At 40.7% G+C, this 15,941-nt stretch overlaps 1 protein-coding gene across 2 annotated transcripts in view; it reads right to left on the minus strand.

Moving 5' to 3' along the window:
- LOC126336528 (AN1-type zinc finger protein 4-like) overlaps window positions 1–5,029 on the minus strand; it is a 94,505-nt gene extending 89,476 nt beyond the window's left edge. Inside the window, exon 1 of one of the 2 annotated variants that reach the window (XM_050000323.1) lies at window positions 3,941–5,029. In XM_050000323.1, the coding sequence (XP_049856280.1) occupies window positions 3,941–4,103 (163 nt within the window). In that variant the 5' untranslated portion in view covers window positions 4,104–5,029. The remainder of the gene's footprint in view (window positions 1–3,940) is intronic. The other variant, XM_050000324.1, reaches the window with a different exon arrangement.
- Window positions 5,030–15,941: the final 10,912 nt, after the last annotated feature.

Raw genomic sequence — 15,941 nt, forward strand, 5'->3', positions numbered from 1 at the left:
CATGGAGTTTGCAAACTGACACCGTGGATCAATCTGACTGTCCTTTTCTGGACTAAGAATATTCTTAGTGGGTGCACAGAGTTGTCCCAAAATATACCACCATGTGGAATAATAAAGTGAAAGTAAACACAGTAAACAAGCCTTCATGTTTCAGCGTTAGATGCACTGGAGATTATTTTGATTCTATACATACTCATACACAAGGCCAGACCAAGTATTCAAGTTTTATCATCCATCAGATGAGAGGCACTTGCATTACCATAGGCTCCCACTCCTATAGACCACAGTCTCCTTAGTATCCCTATAAAAGACATACAATGGCATGTGTGCTAACGCAAAGCCACTTTTGATGAGAATACACGCTCTGGCATATCAGTCCTTTTCTACAATATTGGCAAGGTTAAAGCATGTCAAAGGGGTGTATCAGATTAACTTACTGCAAAAATAATTTTCCAGGCTAAACCACATTTCATCTGCAATCAGATTATCACCTAACTGCTCATAAGTCCATCCATGGTGCACAAGATAAAACGTTCACTTAATGAGCCAGAAGGTGCCTCTGTGTGACGGGAACACATCTGGCTGTAATTAAGAATACAGGATGACCTCATCAAGGTGACAATATCCAGTATTTCATTTTCACAAGATACGTCCGCTTTAGCTGTTAAGAAGTGGTTATGGAAAGAGCAGGTGAGAAGAGAAGCTTCTGGAGTTTCATTGTTAAAAGAAGAGTGCAATTTACAGGCCATCTATTAAGACATAAAGGACTCCTGAACACAATCATAGAGGGAAAAAGACCAAGAGGAAGACCACAACTGAGGTACATGGATCAAATCGTGAAAGATGTGGGATGTAACACCTATAAAGAAATGAAGAGAAAAGCTGAAAGACGCACAGAATGGAGGCAAGCTGCCATTGTAGCTGTTGTAAACCAACCCTTGGATTGACCACCACAGAAGAAAAGAAGAAGCTGTTAAGAACTTACAGCTAACATGACTTTATCTTGTCAAAATAATATATCCAGGCTGTGACTGCCATGACTACAGAAATCTGCTGCAAATATACAGTATCATTGGACATGTGTGATCTATGAAGTCTTTAACCAGGGCATGTGTTATGACAGGTGGACATTTTTACATACATAACACAAGAAAATAATCCTGGTGATGTCTGGTTGTACACTGTCAACCTTGCTCATACTGCTATTAAATGTTTCCTTTGTCTTGGAATCTACTCCACATTCGTGAAATGCATGTATTGATGATAAATTACTTGCCCTCTTTACTCAAGACAATGACTTGTCTCCAATCTACCAGTGAACCTAACCTTGCGCCACATGTGCATAACACATGTTCAGAACAACTATAGGAAAGAATCCTGCTGAAAGTCGACTGAAAATGAAACCCACTGAATAGCACATATCATTTATTGGGAGTACTGAAGAATGGGAATACAATCTGTCAACTCTGAAAAATGACGTCATGCGCTATCACAGATGATACATTGCAAAGATAGCTAGACAAATGTTGACAAACAGAGGAATGCAGTACAGAGAAAACAGATCATGGATAAATACCACATGTCTATATACTTTGAATGTAATGTTACATATATTGCTTTTATTGCAACAGAAAGTCCTAGTATCACATTCTTCAGCTGACCTAGAATAGGATACTAGTAGGCCTACTTGTGATAGCGAAAAAAGCGACAAATGTAAAATTTGTACCCTATACTTGTATCCTACACAGATCGACTGAAGAATAGGATGCTAGTACTAGTGAAGGTGAAAAAAGTGACAAACATTAAATTTGTAACCTGTACTTCAGCTGACGTATACAGGTCAACTAAACAATAGGACACAACCGTCATACTTCAACTGAGGTACAAGATGCCGTCACTTATTTTGCTTTCACTAGTACTAATATCCTAGTCTTCAGTTGAATAGGATACGAAAAAGTTGCAGAGGAAACAGCCACTGGAACAACTTACTGCCACACAAAGGTATGCTTCAAAACGATACACAAATTATTTAAAACTGCTACAAATGGCAAAAAGTTTACACAGTATCTATCTCTTAATAACACATTCATTTATTTTAATTTACGATGACATTCTGATGCAGAAGATAACTGATTTATCATCTATGGCTCATTTACGACAAATATGATGTCACTGGTCAAAGCCAACAAGCTGTATCCCATTCTTCAGTTGAGCCCATTTTTCCACATATTTTTCAGTGAGGGAATGTTATATTTTCTTCTTATGAGCCATTACTGCCCACAACAAAACCCATGATGGAATATATGTACACTTATGGCACAGTTTGAGCTGCACACGACACCTGAACAAAGACCTCCATGGAGTTTGCAAACTGACACCTTGGATCAACCTGACAGTCCATTTCTGGACTAAGAATATTCTTGGTGAGTACACAGAGTTGCCCCAAAATACAACACCAAATGAAATTACAAAGTGAAAGTAAGCACACTAAAGGCTTCGTATTTCAGTGTTAGACACACAGGAGATTACTCTAATAGTGAAGATGACAGCATTCACTTTCTGCACACTATCTTGAGCTCGATACTTTCAAAAAGGCTGTCTGTCTAGCCTTGGTCCTATGGATTTAAAATAGTCTACTTCACTGACTAACCAACTTTGTACAATAAAATTTTGCTTATAGTGACGTCCACCAGAAATTTAATTGGATTATGAAAGGAATGGTAAAAATCAAGGCATTGAAAGCAATACGATGCTAGAACTAAGCAATAATTAAAGGAGAAGTAAAAATATACAGGTTGTGTTTGTACATAGGTTAGTCTAGACAAAGGATCTCCCAGAGCTCATCTATGGTGAGAGAAAAACCACCTGTTTCCTATGTCATCCTCCACCCCCCCCCCCCTCCCCTGCACCAACCAGTTGAAGTGCAAAAATGACAGTAGAGAATGCCTTCTAGCCAGGAGATTAACAATAGTAAAAATGAGAAGACTACAAACTTGGTGCACGTCGATTCAAATGACAATAATAAAACACAATGAGAGAAATAATAAGGTCAGAAGGTAGGGGAGTCTGTGTACTCTTCCTTCCCAAAGCCAAAGCTGCAGATACATGCTCTAGTTATATGAAATACCAATTATGTGATATGTTTTGTGTTGCCCTGTTAAGTTTACCACACACATTCTCTCCATAGCTCATTTTGTTGTGTGGGCGACAAAGTGCTCTAAGAATGAACTTTAGTGTATGCTAGTTCATTTACAATGAAAATTCTACGATGATCATGAATACATAAGCAAGCTCTGATAAAATACTGTGTTTCTCAACAGAAGGTGTCCTATGAACAATAATGGTAAGTATCAAATATGCAAATGATTATATTATTTAGGAACACCTTAAGTTATACAGTATTGCAAGTACAAATATATTGCTCGCCTCACTAAGCAATGGTAAGCAGATAATTATGATTAGAGCTCCATCAATTTGTATTTGGGTTACCATTTTATATAGGGGGAAGGGCAGATAGAGTCTGACAGCTGAGACCTATGTACAAAAGGAAATTGCACTTAACTTTTAAGGTACAGTTATGCAGGTTCGCAAATGAGCCTAATAATAGGTCATGTAATTACGGCAAAAATTCAACAAAAACAGAAGTTAAAATTAAACAGTTTCTCACTAATGTATCAGAAAAGGAAAATCTCATAAATAAGGGGCCAAGAAAAGCAAAACAAGTACTCTCCTCTCATTCATTCAGGAAATAGTGAAATGTTACAATTAAATGTACGGCTAGGGCAATTTCGATCCGGTGTTTGTAATCTGGTTTCTAAAATCAAGGTTGCCTCTGATGTCACATACAATTTTAACCCACATGTTAACTCAGTTATAGGTTGCTCATTACTATTGTGATAACAAGTACAGCTACAACATAAGTCGTTCATTAGTTTCTTACCTTCAACTCGTTGGATTTTAGATTTGATGGACATTATTGTATCGAAGGGTGACACTGTCATTTCGAATGCTGTTCCCGTAAGTGTTTCAATGAAAAGATCCATCGTTCCTTCTTGTTGCAATGATGACCGATACTTCGGCCGTGATCCATGCTGCGACATCATACATTTGCACTTTTCCCAATCTAATCGCTTAAATGCGCAATATTAATCATCATCTATATTCTGTGAGGAACACTGCGGAACTGTGTATGGCGTATCCGCATAATTTACGGAACATTGCATTTTTTGACGTTATATCACTGTACACATGTCCCGATGAGCTTGATATTTTATTTTCCAATGAAGCAGATTTATTCGGACAAGTACTTCACTTATGACTTTATTATATTCACAATTGCTTTCAGCAGTTTTGAAGTTAAATGTGTAAAGAGCAAATCAAGTTCGGTGCTGTCAGAGAGCAGTGAGTTTATAACCTGTAATTTACGAACGTTCAACTCGTGTGTAGATTAAATCAACAGAATCAACAATATATATTTTTTTGTTTCACAGTTTCAATTCACAAACAAATCTTTCTAAACCATCTTTTAGTTTCTTTAGTAACTCCAAAGAATCTTGCAGGGTTGCCAATGGTAATGACGGTCATATTTCAGAACACAGCTTCTGCCTATAAAACGTTTTTATTTACAAAGCGTTTTCAGTATTTCAAAAGTTGTAGGTAATTAAATACACAATCCTGTTATGGATAAGAAATCGGCTTTAATTAGCAAACTAGCTGAAGATTATTGTGACGAAGAATAGTGCAAAGTACCAAATAAAATATTCAAATACTATGACCTCAATTTTCTGAACAACTTTCAAGACAACTCGTAAATTATAGTTTTTTCTGCACGAAGTGTCGCTGACGATTATTTACAATTTTTTGGAGAAATCTCCAAGGTGGAGTTCTAATTACGGAAGTGCTCATAACAGAATATTTTTAACAGAGCCGATTATAATGTCTATTTAGTAAGGACCGTCCACACGCAACAATCTGTCTGCGCAAATGTTTGCGCACATTATGCCTGCTGCGCAGACAGATCGTTCAGTATGAATAGGAGATTTGCATGGATATGAGACACCTGGAGTTGGAGGTTTCAGCGAAACTGCTTAAATCTGTGGGTTCAAATCACACCTGCACAGACAAGTCCAAGTGTGAACACAGGAGATCGTCATAATTTTGGCGCGCAAACGTGTTTGAGTTAGACGTTTCTTCTGTCCAAACTTTCTCGTCCGAGTGTGCATAGTGAATTTTAAAACTTCAGGTACACGTAAGTGGTATAGAGAGGTCATTGCCGAATGTATAGAAATGTACACGAGTCATATACGTATGTGAAAAATTAACAGGAGAGAATTCAGCAACATACATAAGAAAGTAACTGCTTACAATTCTTTAGTATGCGGTTGAGCAGAGGAACGGCAATGAAAACGATAAATAAATTCATTGCAGACTATTTACGGCGAAGAACTAAACACAGGAATGTAATCTATTCGATCTGGCGCCGGACAAATAAATAAATAAATAAAGAGTAGGCCCTATTTGCTCTAAGGATGAGCTCTGTCGGAATATTGTATTAAACTGAAAATGAAATACGTAGAAAGAGTGGCTTTAGGGACATACAGATAATTACGCTTGTTTTACTTCCTGATATAATATGTAGATTGTGTCTAAAGTGCTTCAGAGGCGAACTGTAGAATTCACTACCACAATACTAGAAGTAAAAATTTCCATATAAACTGGGAATCCCTGTCTACAGTTCAGAACGAAGTTATATATTCTGGTGCAAAAATCCTACAGATTCTTGGTACACTTTAGGCAGGGATCAGAAAATCCCAACTAAGTAACGAAGTAAACTGTAGCTCACTGACACCGTATACAATTTGTAAGAATATATTGTGCTTCAAACACGTCTAAAACTGTAAAAATATTATCTGTAACTCAGAACTGAGGTTCAATACTGTACTTTCCTTCATGAAGTCATCCTGCAGGATGGGTAAATAGCTTCGCATATGTAGGATATGATGTCTTTCAGTCTCTGTTTCGAAACTGCAGTAGAAAATTCTAGATATTTGTGGCTACTTCCAGATTCTAGGAATCTTAAAGTCACTAAGAGGCTCTCATGTGCAGAAACTGCTGTCCGCCTACAAGTATTTTTTCATATTATTTGAGGAGTTATGAGTGTCAAAAGACAACCACACATTTCCAAATCCACCTGCAAATAATTACAGCGGTCATTGGGTTCGCCCTGCAACTCATGAAGTGAATTTATGTGCGAGAACTACGACCTCATAAGCAGGGCACTTCGATCAGTCTTCCTGCGCCTTTCATTTTGTTTGCAACTGTTTTGTAACACAAATTGCGAACACAGACCACGGTAGAATTTCTTCTATATCTGAATACATAAAGTAAATTTTGAAGTTATGAGAGCGCAGTCGCTTGCCACTGAAATTTCTTTTCTACACCGACAGATGGCGGGTGAGCAGTGGATAGGAACTTGTTTCATGTGAACCCACCACATTTGCAGCAATCTATTTCATGTACAAACATTTGCGCAGACAGATCGTTGTGTTAAGGAAGGCTTTCAGGATAGTTTAAGAGAAGATTAGAAACAGGATAAGAAATACACTCATATTCAAGGATTGTAGTAACGACTTGTAACATGATTACCTAAAAAAATACTATGTACAATGATATGTTTAATTAAAAAAACTGACAGTCTCTTTGGTTTTTTTTTTCATTTTCTTACATTGAACATTGACTGATCGGTATAAATTGATAAGTTCCTGAAATCTGTAGACTGTCTCTATCGCAATTAAAACTTTTTGTTTTGTTTGTACAATCGTCATCATAATCGTTGTTATTTCTACTCTAGGGCGTGCTAACACAATCATCAACAACCATGGCATTTACATGGGGCTCCCAAAACGGGATTTCGTAAATCGATTTCTCAATACCGATTGCTGAATCCAGAAGTCTAAGGACCAGGAAATTTTGTGATTATAGAGAAAAAGAAAAGAAATTTATTTTATGTAAGTTTAAAGTCATGATGTGCTTACAGCAGCTATGCCCTGTATGAAATCCTGCCTCGTAGGAAAGGACACCCTCATCAATATTCTGTTATAGATGAGCTTTTCTAATAGCTTATAGCAGACACTTAGCGATGCTACAGGCAATAGCTTTTTTATGGCCTTTTCTAATTCGGGCTCTGTGAACGAAACAGAGACACTGGTATCTTCTTCAACTTAAGTATTTAGTTCATTTATATGTCGCTTTGTTTCATCTTTGAACTTACAGTACAGGGGAACTTCTTGTGCTCATTATTTTATATGTAAGGCAATCTAAGATGAAGACATCTAAGTTTCCTGTTTGTAAATTGTTTGCAGCTCCTAATTTACCTATTACAAACCACAAGTTCTGGCTACAGTACATGAAGTCTAGATTTTTCTGTTAGTTCTTCCCATCTCGCTTTACGTTTTTTGTTCATTGATAGCTGTACGCCTTCTCATAGTTTTTGGTCACTCGTCTTAGTATTCCATGTACAGTTATTCTGTGGCGTGGTTCCCGCAAGGAACATATTTCTTCCTCAGCCTCCAAGGTATGTTGAATTTTGCTGCTGTGATCAATACTGCAGTGAACAGAGAGTAATTTTTTGCTGTGGGGGTGATCCATTGGATGTGAGGGTTCATCTCTTTGGTGCTTCCATCACAGTTTGCTTTCCTCAAATTACACTTTGGTTACTAAAGGCAGCTGTAATCTTATGTTAAGTATTACTTGTCTCTGGTGGCTCTTTGCGAAGCTCGGCAGAACTCAGCTTGTGTGTTGCAAAGAAGTTCCTGAATTATTTGTTGCTACTGTGCAAAGATTTGGTATTGTATCAGTTTGCCATCTTGCAGACTGAAAGGTTTTCAGTCCTTTGACATCAAAAGGTACATCTCTTGGGTACATTATGGAACCATAGACGTCAGATATTAAACCAGCTACAATCCTATGTCCAAAAATTTCTCCTCAAACATCTGTTTGTTAGTCATCTTCTAAGTGTGTTTCATGCATGGCTACAATGTCTATATTATTATCCATCGCTAAACTACTAAGCTGCTCGCATTTGTCTCTATCTGAGCCTTCTATGTTAACTTGCAAACGTGAACCTGAGAACCCATGTCTTTAATGTGGGGCTTCTTAGAAGTACTGTTGTTTTGTTCCTAAGCCGACCTCTGTAGTTTTCGACTGTGAGAGAAGCAACATCTAGTGTGGTCGCCATTTGTGTAGACTTTAGCTGTCTGCTTGTGCAAACCGCTTCCATAGAGGCACCATCTTGGAGGCTGTCTACACTCTACAGCGAAAAACGTATGTAAGATACCATGATCCAACAGTTAGAACTTACTATGACCATGAGTATTGGAAAATCTATGTGAACAAAGCAGGTGTGAATAAAAAGAATGATTTTTTCTGTAGCTCTTCATTTTCTTATCAACTTCTTTCAACCACCCCATAAATGTTTCCTTTGCCATCGAAGCCTGCATATTTCTGTCATAGTCAAGCAGCAGAGCCCTTACACCTGTGAACAGTTAAATTACTTTGGACACATTTGCATTGTGTCTGCTACCATGTTCGGTTCAATAATATTTTGTGGACCCGTGGGAGGTGGATTCCTTGACTACTTTGACAACTGTTATGGCACCCATATGGTTTGAGTAAGCTTCTGTCTTACTGTGAATCTTTTCTTGAAGAGTAACAGTGGACATCATGGTTTTCAAATGACTTTTTTGGCTGACAGATTAAATGGTGTTTTTGAAACTTTGACATAAGCAATGCTATTTCAGATATGATTTGTAACATATTTTGACTCCTTCCTTGCAGTATTACACTTGTGAAATTTTGACTATGAGCCAGACAAAAAGTGACAATTAACAAAGCTATTGGTGATCTTGCTGCCATTATTTTCTCATACAGCAGTGCTTTCTTCGTAATGCATTTCGTTTGCTTGTATATGTAATAATGGACATCCCTGTCATGCAAGATTGTCTTATAATCATGCATCTCACTTGCTGCATTGCACAAAGTGTTGATGCTTTGTTTTTGTTTTCGTTCAAAATCCAGACAAAGTTACATATATTAGACACATTTTTAGCACTTGCGTTGTTACTGTCATTACTGCCATTACAGATTTTTTTATATGATCCTCTATTTAGGATGTCATACAAGGGATTTCTTTTTTCTTCTGACCTCAAAATAAGGTTCCCACCTCTTCTAAATATAAAAATCACAGTCGTGATTTATGTTATCAATATTGTGGTAGTATGTTTTCTACTGTACATGTATTAACTGTAATTTTGCTTATTTTTAAAAATGAGGGGCAGTCAAACAAAAACCGAACACCTGCCGCAACAGTGCTATTGAATGATTCCATTCAAAAGTAGTCACCCCTACATGTTAAGATATTTATTCCATTGAGAAACGAGATCCTCAATTCATGTTTCATAGAACAAGATCCGCTGCTAGTAGTTCCACAATTGCACCCATTCTTGCACTTGCTTACCTAACTGAGCCCGTAACAATTTCTTAGCGTCACCCTCCGGTAAATCTGCGTCCTTGAGAAGAATCCTCGTCTTGTTCTCCGTACGTTATGGCTGCTCAGGGGGAACTGGGTTCGGTCGCGGCGGCGGCCGATTTAAATACCCTCCGCACGCGGCGCGCTACCTCCGCTTGCGCTCCCCGCGCCACGGTCGCGCGGTGGAACAGATTGCGACGGCGTCTGAGATGACGTCGGTGTGATGGCCCTGTCCACCGTGGTCGTCACAACTATACGTTTGCTCGATTTACTCTTGATTAACCCAATCGTTGGTTCCCAAGCCTTGCTAAGATTATAGCCACAGTCACGGTTTACGAGGTCGTCATTGGTGCGAATTTCGATGGCCTATCAACGCTGTCCCAGTATCTCGACGTCTGTACCAGAATCCTCGTGCGGTCATACTCCATAGCGTGATTTTCCGACAAACAATGTTCAGCGACCGTCGACTTGCTCGGATACATCAGTCGAGTGTGCCTCTGGTGTTCACGGCATCTATCCTCGACGGTACGCATCGTCTGACCAATATACGACTTGCCACACTGACACGGTATCTGGTACACCCCGGCCTTCCTCAAACCGAGGTCATCTTTGGCGCTCCCCACCAGTGCACGAGCTTTATTCGGAGGACAAAACACAGTTCCGACCCGGTGTTTCTTCAGAATGCGGGCGATTTTCCCCGAGAGTGCGCCTGTGTATGGAATAAAAGCCTACCTCCTCCCTCGTGATTTCATCCATCTTAACAGGTTGTGCTGCAGTGGTTGGGCGGCGAGAACGTTGAATCTGCCACTCTGAGTACCCATTTTTTCGAAATACAGTTCTCAGATGTTCCAGTTCCTGGGGTAGACTCTCTGCGTCAGAGATAGTGCGCGCCCTATGTACTAGAGTTTTAAGTATCCCATTCCTCTGTGAAGGGTGGTGGCAGCTGCCTGCGTGCAAATACAGATCAGTGTGCGTTGTCTTCCGATACACCCCATGACCTAGGGTGCCGTCAGACCTTCTCTTAACCAAGACGTCAAGGGAATATAATTTACCCTCAGTTTTAGTCTCCATAGTGAAATTGATGTTGGGGTGTATGGAGTTTAGATGTGTAAGGAAGTCAAGGAGTTTATCCATACCATGTGGCCAGATGACGAACGTGTCGTCCGCGTGACGGAAAAAGCAAATAGGTTTCCATTCGGATGACGACAGGGCTTCCTCCTCGAAGCTACCACCGGTGAGAGTGGGCTACCGATGGCGACTCCCTCCGTTTGTTCGTAATATTTTTATTAAAAAGAAAATACGTGGAAGTAAAGACATGCCTAAAAAGTTCAGTGTTCTTCTCGTCAAACTTCTGACTAATCAATTGTAGTGACTCTCGCAGGGGTACCCTCGTAAACAAGGAAACGACATCAAAACTCACCATGATATATGACTCATCCAACCTGAAGCTATCAAGGCATTTAACAAAATCCACGGAATTACGGATGTGATGAGGGCATTTACCCACATAATGACTTACTATTCCCGTCAGGTATTTGGCCAACAAATATGTAGGTGCCCTGATGTTGCTGACAATGGGGCGTAATGGTACCCCCTCTTTGTGAACCTTTGGGAGTCCATATAGTCTAGGCGGTACCGGACCTTGGGGTAATGGCACTGGAACACCTCTGAATGAAAAGTATTGATATGAGAGGAGCTTATGTTCAAACATAAAACTTGTTTCAAACCATAAATTATGTTTTCATTAACAGGTGGGGGACTTTTCAGAATGCCCAATTAAATGAAGAGTTGCCACTTCAGTTTTCCAAGACAACATGTTCTGTTGTTCTTACAAAATGTGGCTCAGATCTGAGGTCTTTTACATCAGTTCTTAACTTTTATTCTATAAGAGTATATGAAATATGCCAGGGTTTCATCTTACTTCTCACATCTTAGAACAATAAGTGGCACCTAGTTTCAGAAGTAATGTAGTATGTATCTCCATGGAATTTATTGATTTAATTAGGAGTGAAGTTATGGATAAGTATTTAAACAAGACTTTATTTCTGAACTTCATTGCTCTCAGGAGACATCAGTGGTCACCAGCAGATAATCACTTGGTATTACAGTCTAGTGTGGCTCATGGAGTGAGAATGCTGAGAGTCTTTTTCTCACAGAAACAAAAGTAAATGCGAATATCGCAATCTAATTATCTTCGAACGACAATGTCTACATCTACATCTACATTTATACTCTGCAAGCCACCCAACGGTGTGTGGCGGAGGGCACTTTACGTGCCACTGTTATTACCTCCCTTTTCTGTACTAGTCGCCTATGGTTCGTGGGCAGAACGACTGTCTGAAAGTCTCTGTGCGCGCTCGAATCTCTCTAATTTTACATTCGTGACCTCCTCCTGAGGTATAAGTAGGGGGAAGCAATATATTCGATACCTCATCCAGAAACGCATCCTCTCGAAACCTGGCGAGCAAGCTACACGGCGATGCGGAGCGCCTCTCTTGCAGAGTCTGCCACTTGATTTTGCTAAACATCTCCGTAACGCTATCACAGTTACCAAATAACCCTGTGACGAAACGCGCCGCTCTTCTTTGGATCTTCTCTATCTCCTCTGTCAACCCGATCTGGTACGGATCCCACACTGATGAGCAATACTCAAGTATAGGTCGAACGAGTGTTTTGTAAGCCACCTCCTTTGTTGATGGATGACATTTTCTAAGGACTCTCCCAATGAATCTCAACCAGGTACCTGCCTTACTAACAATTAATTTTATATGATCATTCCACTGCAAATCGTTCCACACACATACTCCCAGATATTTTACAGAAGTAACTGCTACCAGTGTTTGTTCTCCTATCATATAATCATACAATAAAGGATCCTTCTTTCTATGTATTCGCAATACATTGCATTTGTCTATGTTAAGGGCCAGTTGCCACTCCCTGCACCAAGTGCCTATCCGCTGCAGATCTTCCTGCATTTTGCTACAATTTTCTAATGTTGCAACTTCTCTGTATACTACAGCATCATCTTCGAAAAGCCACATGGAACTTCCAACATTATCTACTAGGTCATTTATATATATTGTGAAAAGCAACGGTCCTACGACACTCCCCTGAGGCACACCTGAAATCACACTTACTTCCGAAGACTTCTCTCCATGTTGATTCCTGCAGCGTAGATTCTGCGTTTCCAAAAACGACATGATACTTTAGCAAAAAACATGTTCTAAAATTCTACAACAGATCGACGTCAGAGATATAGGTCTATAGTTTTGCGCATCTGCTCGATGACCCTTCTTGAAGACTGGGACTACCTGTGCTCTTTTCCAATCACTTGGAACCTTCCGTTCCTTTAGAGACTTGCGGTACACGGCTGTTAGAAGGGGGACAAGTTCTTTCGTGTACTCTGTGTAGAATCGAATTGGTTTCCCGTCATGTCCAATGGACTTCCTCTGTTGAGTGATTCCAATTCTTTTCTATTCCATGGACATTTATTTCGATGTCAGCCATTTTTTCGTTTGTGTGAGGATTTAGAGAAGGAACTGCAGTGCAGTCTTCCTCTGTGAAACAGCTTTGGAAAAAGGTGTTTAGTGTGCTGGTTAAAAAGTTTCAAATTTGTTTTCTTTCTGCAAGTGAAATACAAATTTAGTTTCATAAAGCGCTGGAGTATTGTTTTGTAGCATATAAAACAATCATTTAAATATGTAACCCATTTGTTGTTAAAATTCCTTTTTACAGACATCATAACTGAACACCAGTGACTATAATGGCTAATTAAAATCAACGCTGAAACATATATTCCTGACTGTGCAAAATTTCAAATGAAATTGATGGTGTATAGAATAACTTAAACATTCGTAGAAGAGGTAAAATTTCTGAGAGAGACAAAGATAAATTTAAGTGAAATCAAGTGTAAGCTTTTGATTTGAGTGATGATGTTTAGTTGCACATAAGTTCAATCAACAATTTTCATACACTATTATACATTTCTTCTGACTAAGAAGCGTCATTTTGGTGGTTATGCGCTCAGAATTGTACTTTTTGGAAGTGAAATTATTGAAAGAATCTTGTGCTGTTTGTACTTTTAACTGTAACAGCTAATAGTTCGATTTAAATTAAAATGATCGTTTGTTTCGCCAAGATGTAATCAATGCTCGACGAATAAGCATCAACAAATTAGGTTCTCAATTGTCTGATTATGAGCATTCCTCCACAGAAGTATGTTGTATCCAAATACGTACTGAAATCTGATCGTAAATTCAGTGGCTTTAAGTAGAGAGGGCAAGTTTCACACAGTGTCTTAAGGGAGGAACCCTTGTTTCGGCTTCAAAAAGATGGCAGTCTGTCTTGCCCCTTGGCACCAGTCAGTGCCTATTCTCAGTCTAGGCAAGGCCATCTCCCTTCTTGGCTTACATACACCTTGATCCAAAGGTCTGTTTCCATGGTTACTTTTTAAAACTGTCTAATCAACCACTGATAGTTGAAAAATTCTGTTTTACCAAAGTCATGAGCTTTTACTTGCAACAGTGGTCCACCTATGAGAATATTTTTAGCAAGGGTTTGTTTGATTCGTTCCACAATATTCTGATCAAAATTAGGAAAATCAATGCTTCTACACTCCTGGAAACTGCAATAAGAATACCGTGAATTCGTTGTCCCAGGAAGGGGAAACTTTATTGACACATTCCTGGGGTCAGATACATCACATGATCACACTGACAGAACCACAGGCACATAGACACAGGCAACAGAGCATGCACAATGTCGGCACTAGTATAGTGCATATCCACCTTTCGCAGCAATGCAGGCTGCTATTCTCCCATGGAGACGATCGTAGAGATGCTGGATGTAGTCCTGTGGAACGGCTTGCCATGCCATTTCCACCTGGCGCCTCAGTTGGACCAGCGTTCGTGCTGGACGTGCACACCGCGTGAGACGACGCTTCATCCAGTCCCAAACATGCTCAATGGGGGACAGATCCGGAGATCTTGCTGGCCAGGGTAGTTGACTTACAACGTCTAGAGAACGTTGGGTGGCACGGGATACATGCGGACGTGCATTGTCCTGTTGGAACAGCAAGTTACCTTGCCGGTCTAGGAATGGTAGAACGATGGGTTCGATGACGGTTTGGATGTACCGTGCACAATTCAGTCCCCCCTCGACGATCACCAGAGGTGTACGGCCAGTGTAGGAGATCGCTCCCCACACCATGATGCCGGGTGTTGGCCCTGTGTGCCTCGGTCGTATGCAGTCCTGATTGTGGCGCTCACCTGCACGGCGCCAAACACGCATACGACCATCATTGGCACCAAGGCAGAAGCGACTCTCATCGCTGAAGACGACACGTCTCCATTCGTCCCTCCATTCACGCCTGTCGCGACACTACTGGAGGCGGGCTGCACGATGTTGGGGCGTGAGCGGAAGACGGCCTAACGGTGTGCGGGACCGTAGCCCAGCTTCATGGAGACGGTTGCGACTGGTCCTCGCCGATACCCCAGGAGCAACAGTGTCCCTAATTTGCTGGGAAGTGGCGGTGCGGTCCCCTACGGCACTGCGTAGGATCCTACGGTCTTGGCGTGCATCCGTGCGTCGCTGCAGTCCGGTCCCAGGTCGACGGGCACGTGCACCTTCCGCCGACCACTGGCGACAACATCGATGTACTGTGGAGACCTCACGCCCCACGTGTTGAGCAATTCGGCGGTACGTCAACCCGGCCTCCCGCATGCCCACTATACGCCCTCGCTCAAAGTCCGTCAACTGCACATACGGTTCACGTCCACGCCGTCGCGGCATGCTACCAGTGTTAAAGATTGCGATGGAGCTCCGTATGCCACGGCAAACTGGCTGACACTGACGGCGGCGGTGCACAAATGCTGCGCAGCTAGCGCCATTCGACGGCCAACACCGCGGTTCCTGGTGTGTCCGCTGTGCCGTGCATGTGATCATTGCTTGTACAGCTCTCTCGCAGTGTCCGGAGCAAATATGGTGGGTCTGACACACCGGTGTCAATGTGTTCTTTTTTCCATTTCCAGGAGTGTATTTCTCTTAATATTTTCATGTCCCCCAGAATACAGAGTTGATGTGGCATCTTTTTCTTATAAAGATCTTGTAAAAGGCGTGTTTAGGTAAGCCAAACTGTTACGTCTCATATCCACACACTTAGTTCACATTAGGTTCCAGTTTGTTATAATGCATGTAGATTCAGTCATTTTTAACAATAGACAAATGTTTACTGCATATGTATTTAAAATTCTGCGTAAAATAACTACTTAGGTAAATTGTTTCTCTGTATTTCCCTCAAGTTACAATCGCTTATAGAAGTGGAATGTCAGGTGGTCCCACTTACAGAGTTCCAAGCATGAAAAACGACTCTGACTTATAGGAAGGTTTCTACCTTCCCCGCTGTAGAGGTTTTATG

Source organism: Schistocerca gregaria, chromosome 2 (genome assembly GCF_023897955.1).
Source record: "Schistocerca gregaria isolate iqSchGreg1 chromosome 2, iqSchGreg1.2, whole genome shotgun sequence".
NCBI classification, from domain to species: Eukaryota; Metazoa; Arthropoda; class Insecta; order Orthoptera; family Acrididae; genus Schistocerca; species Schistocerca gregaria.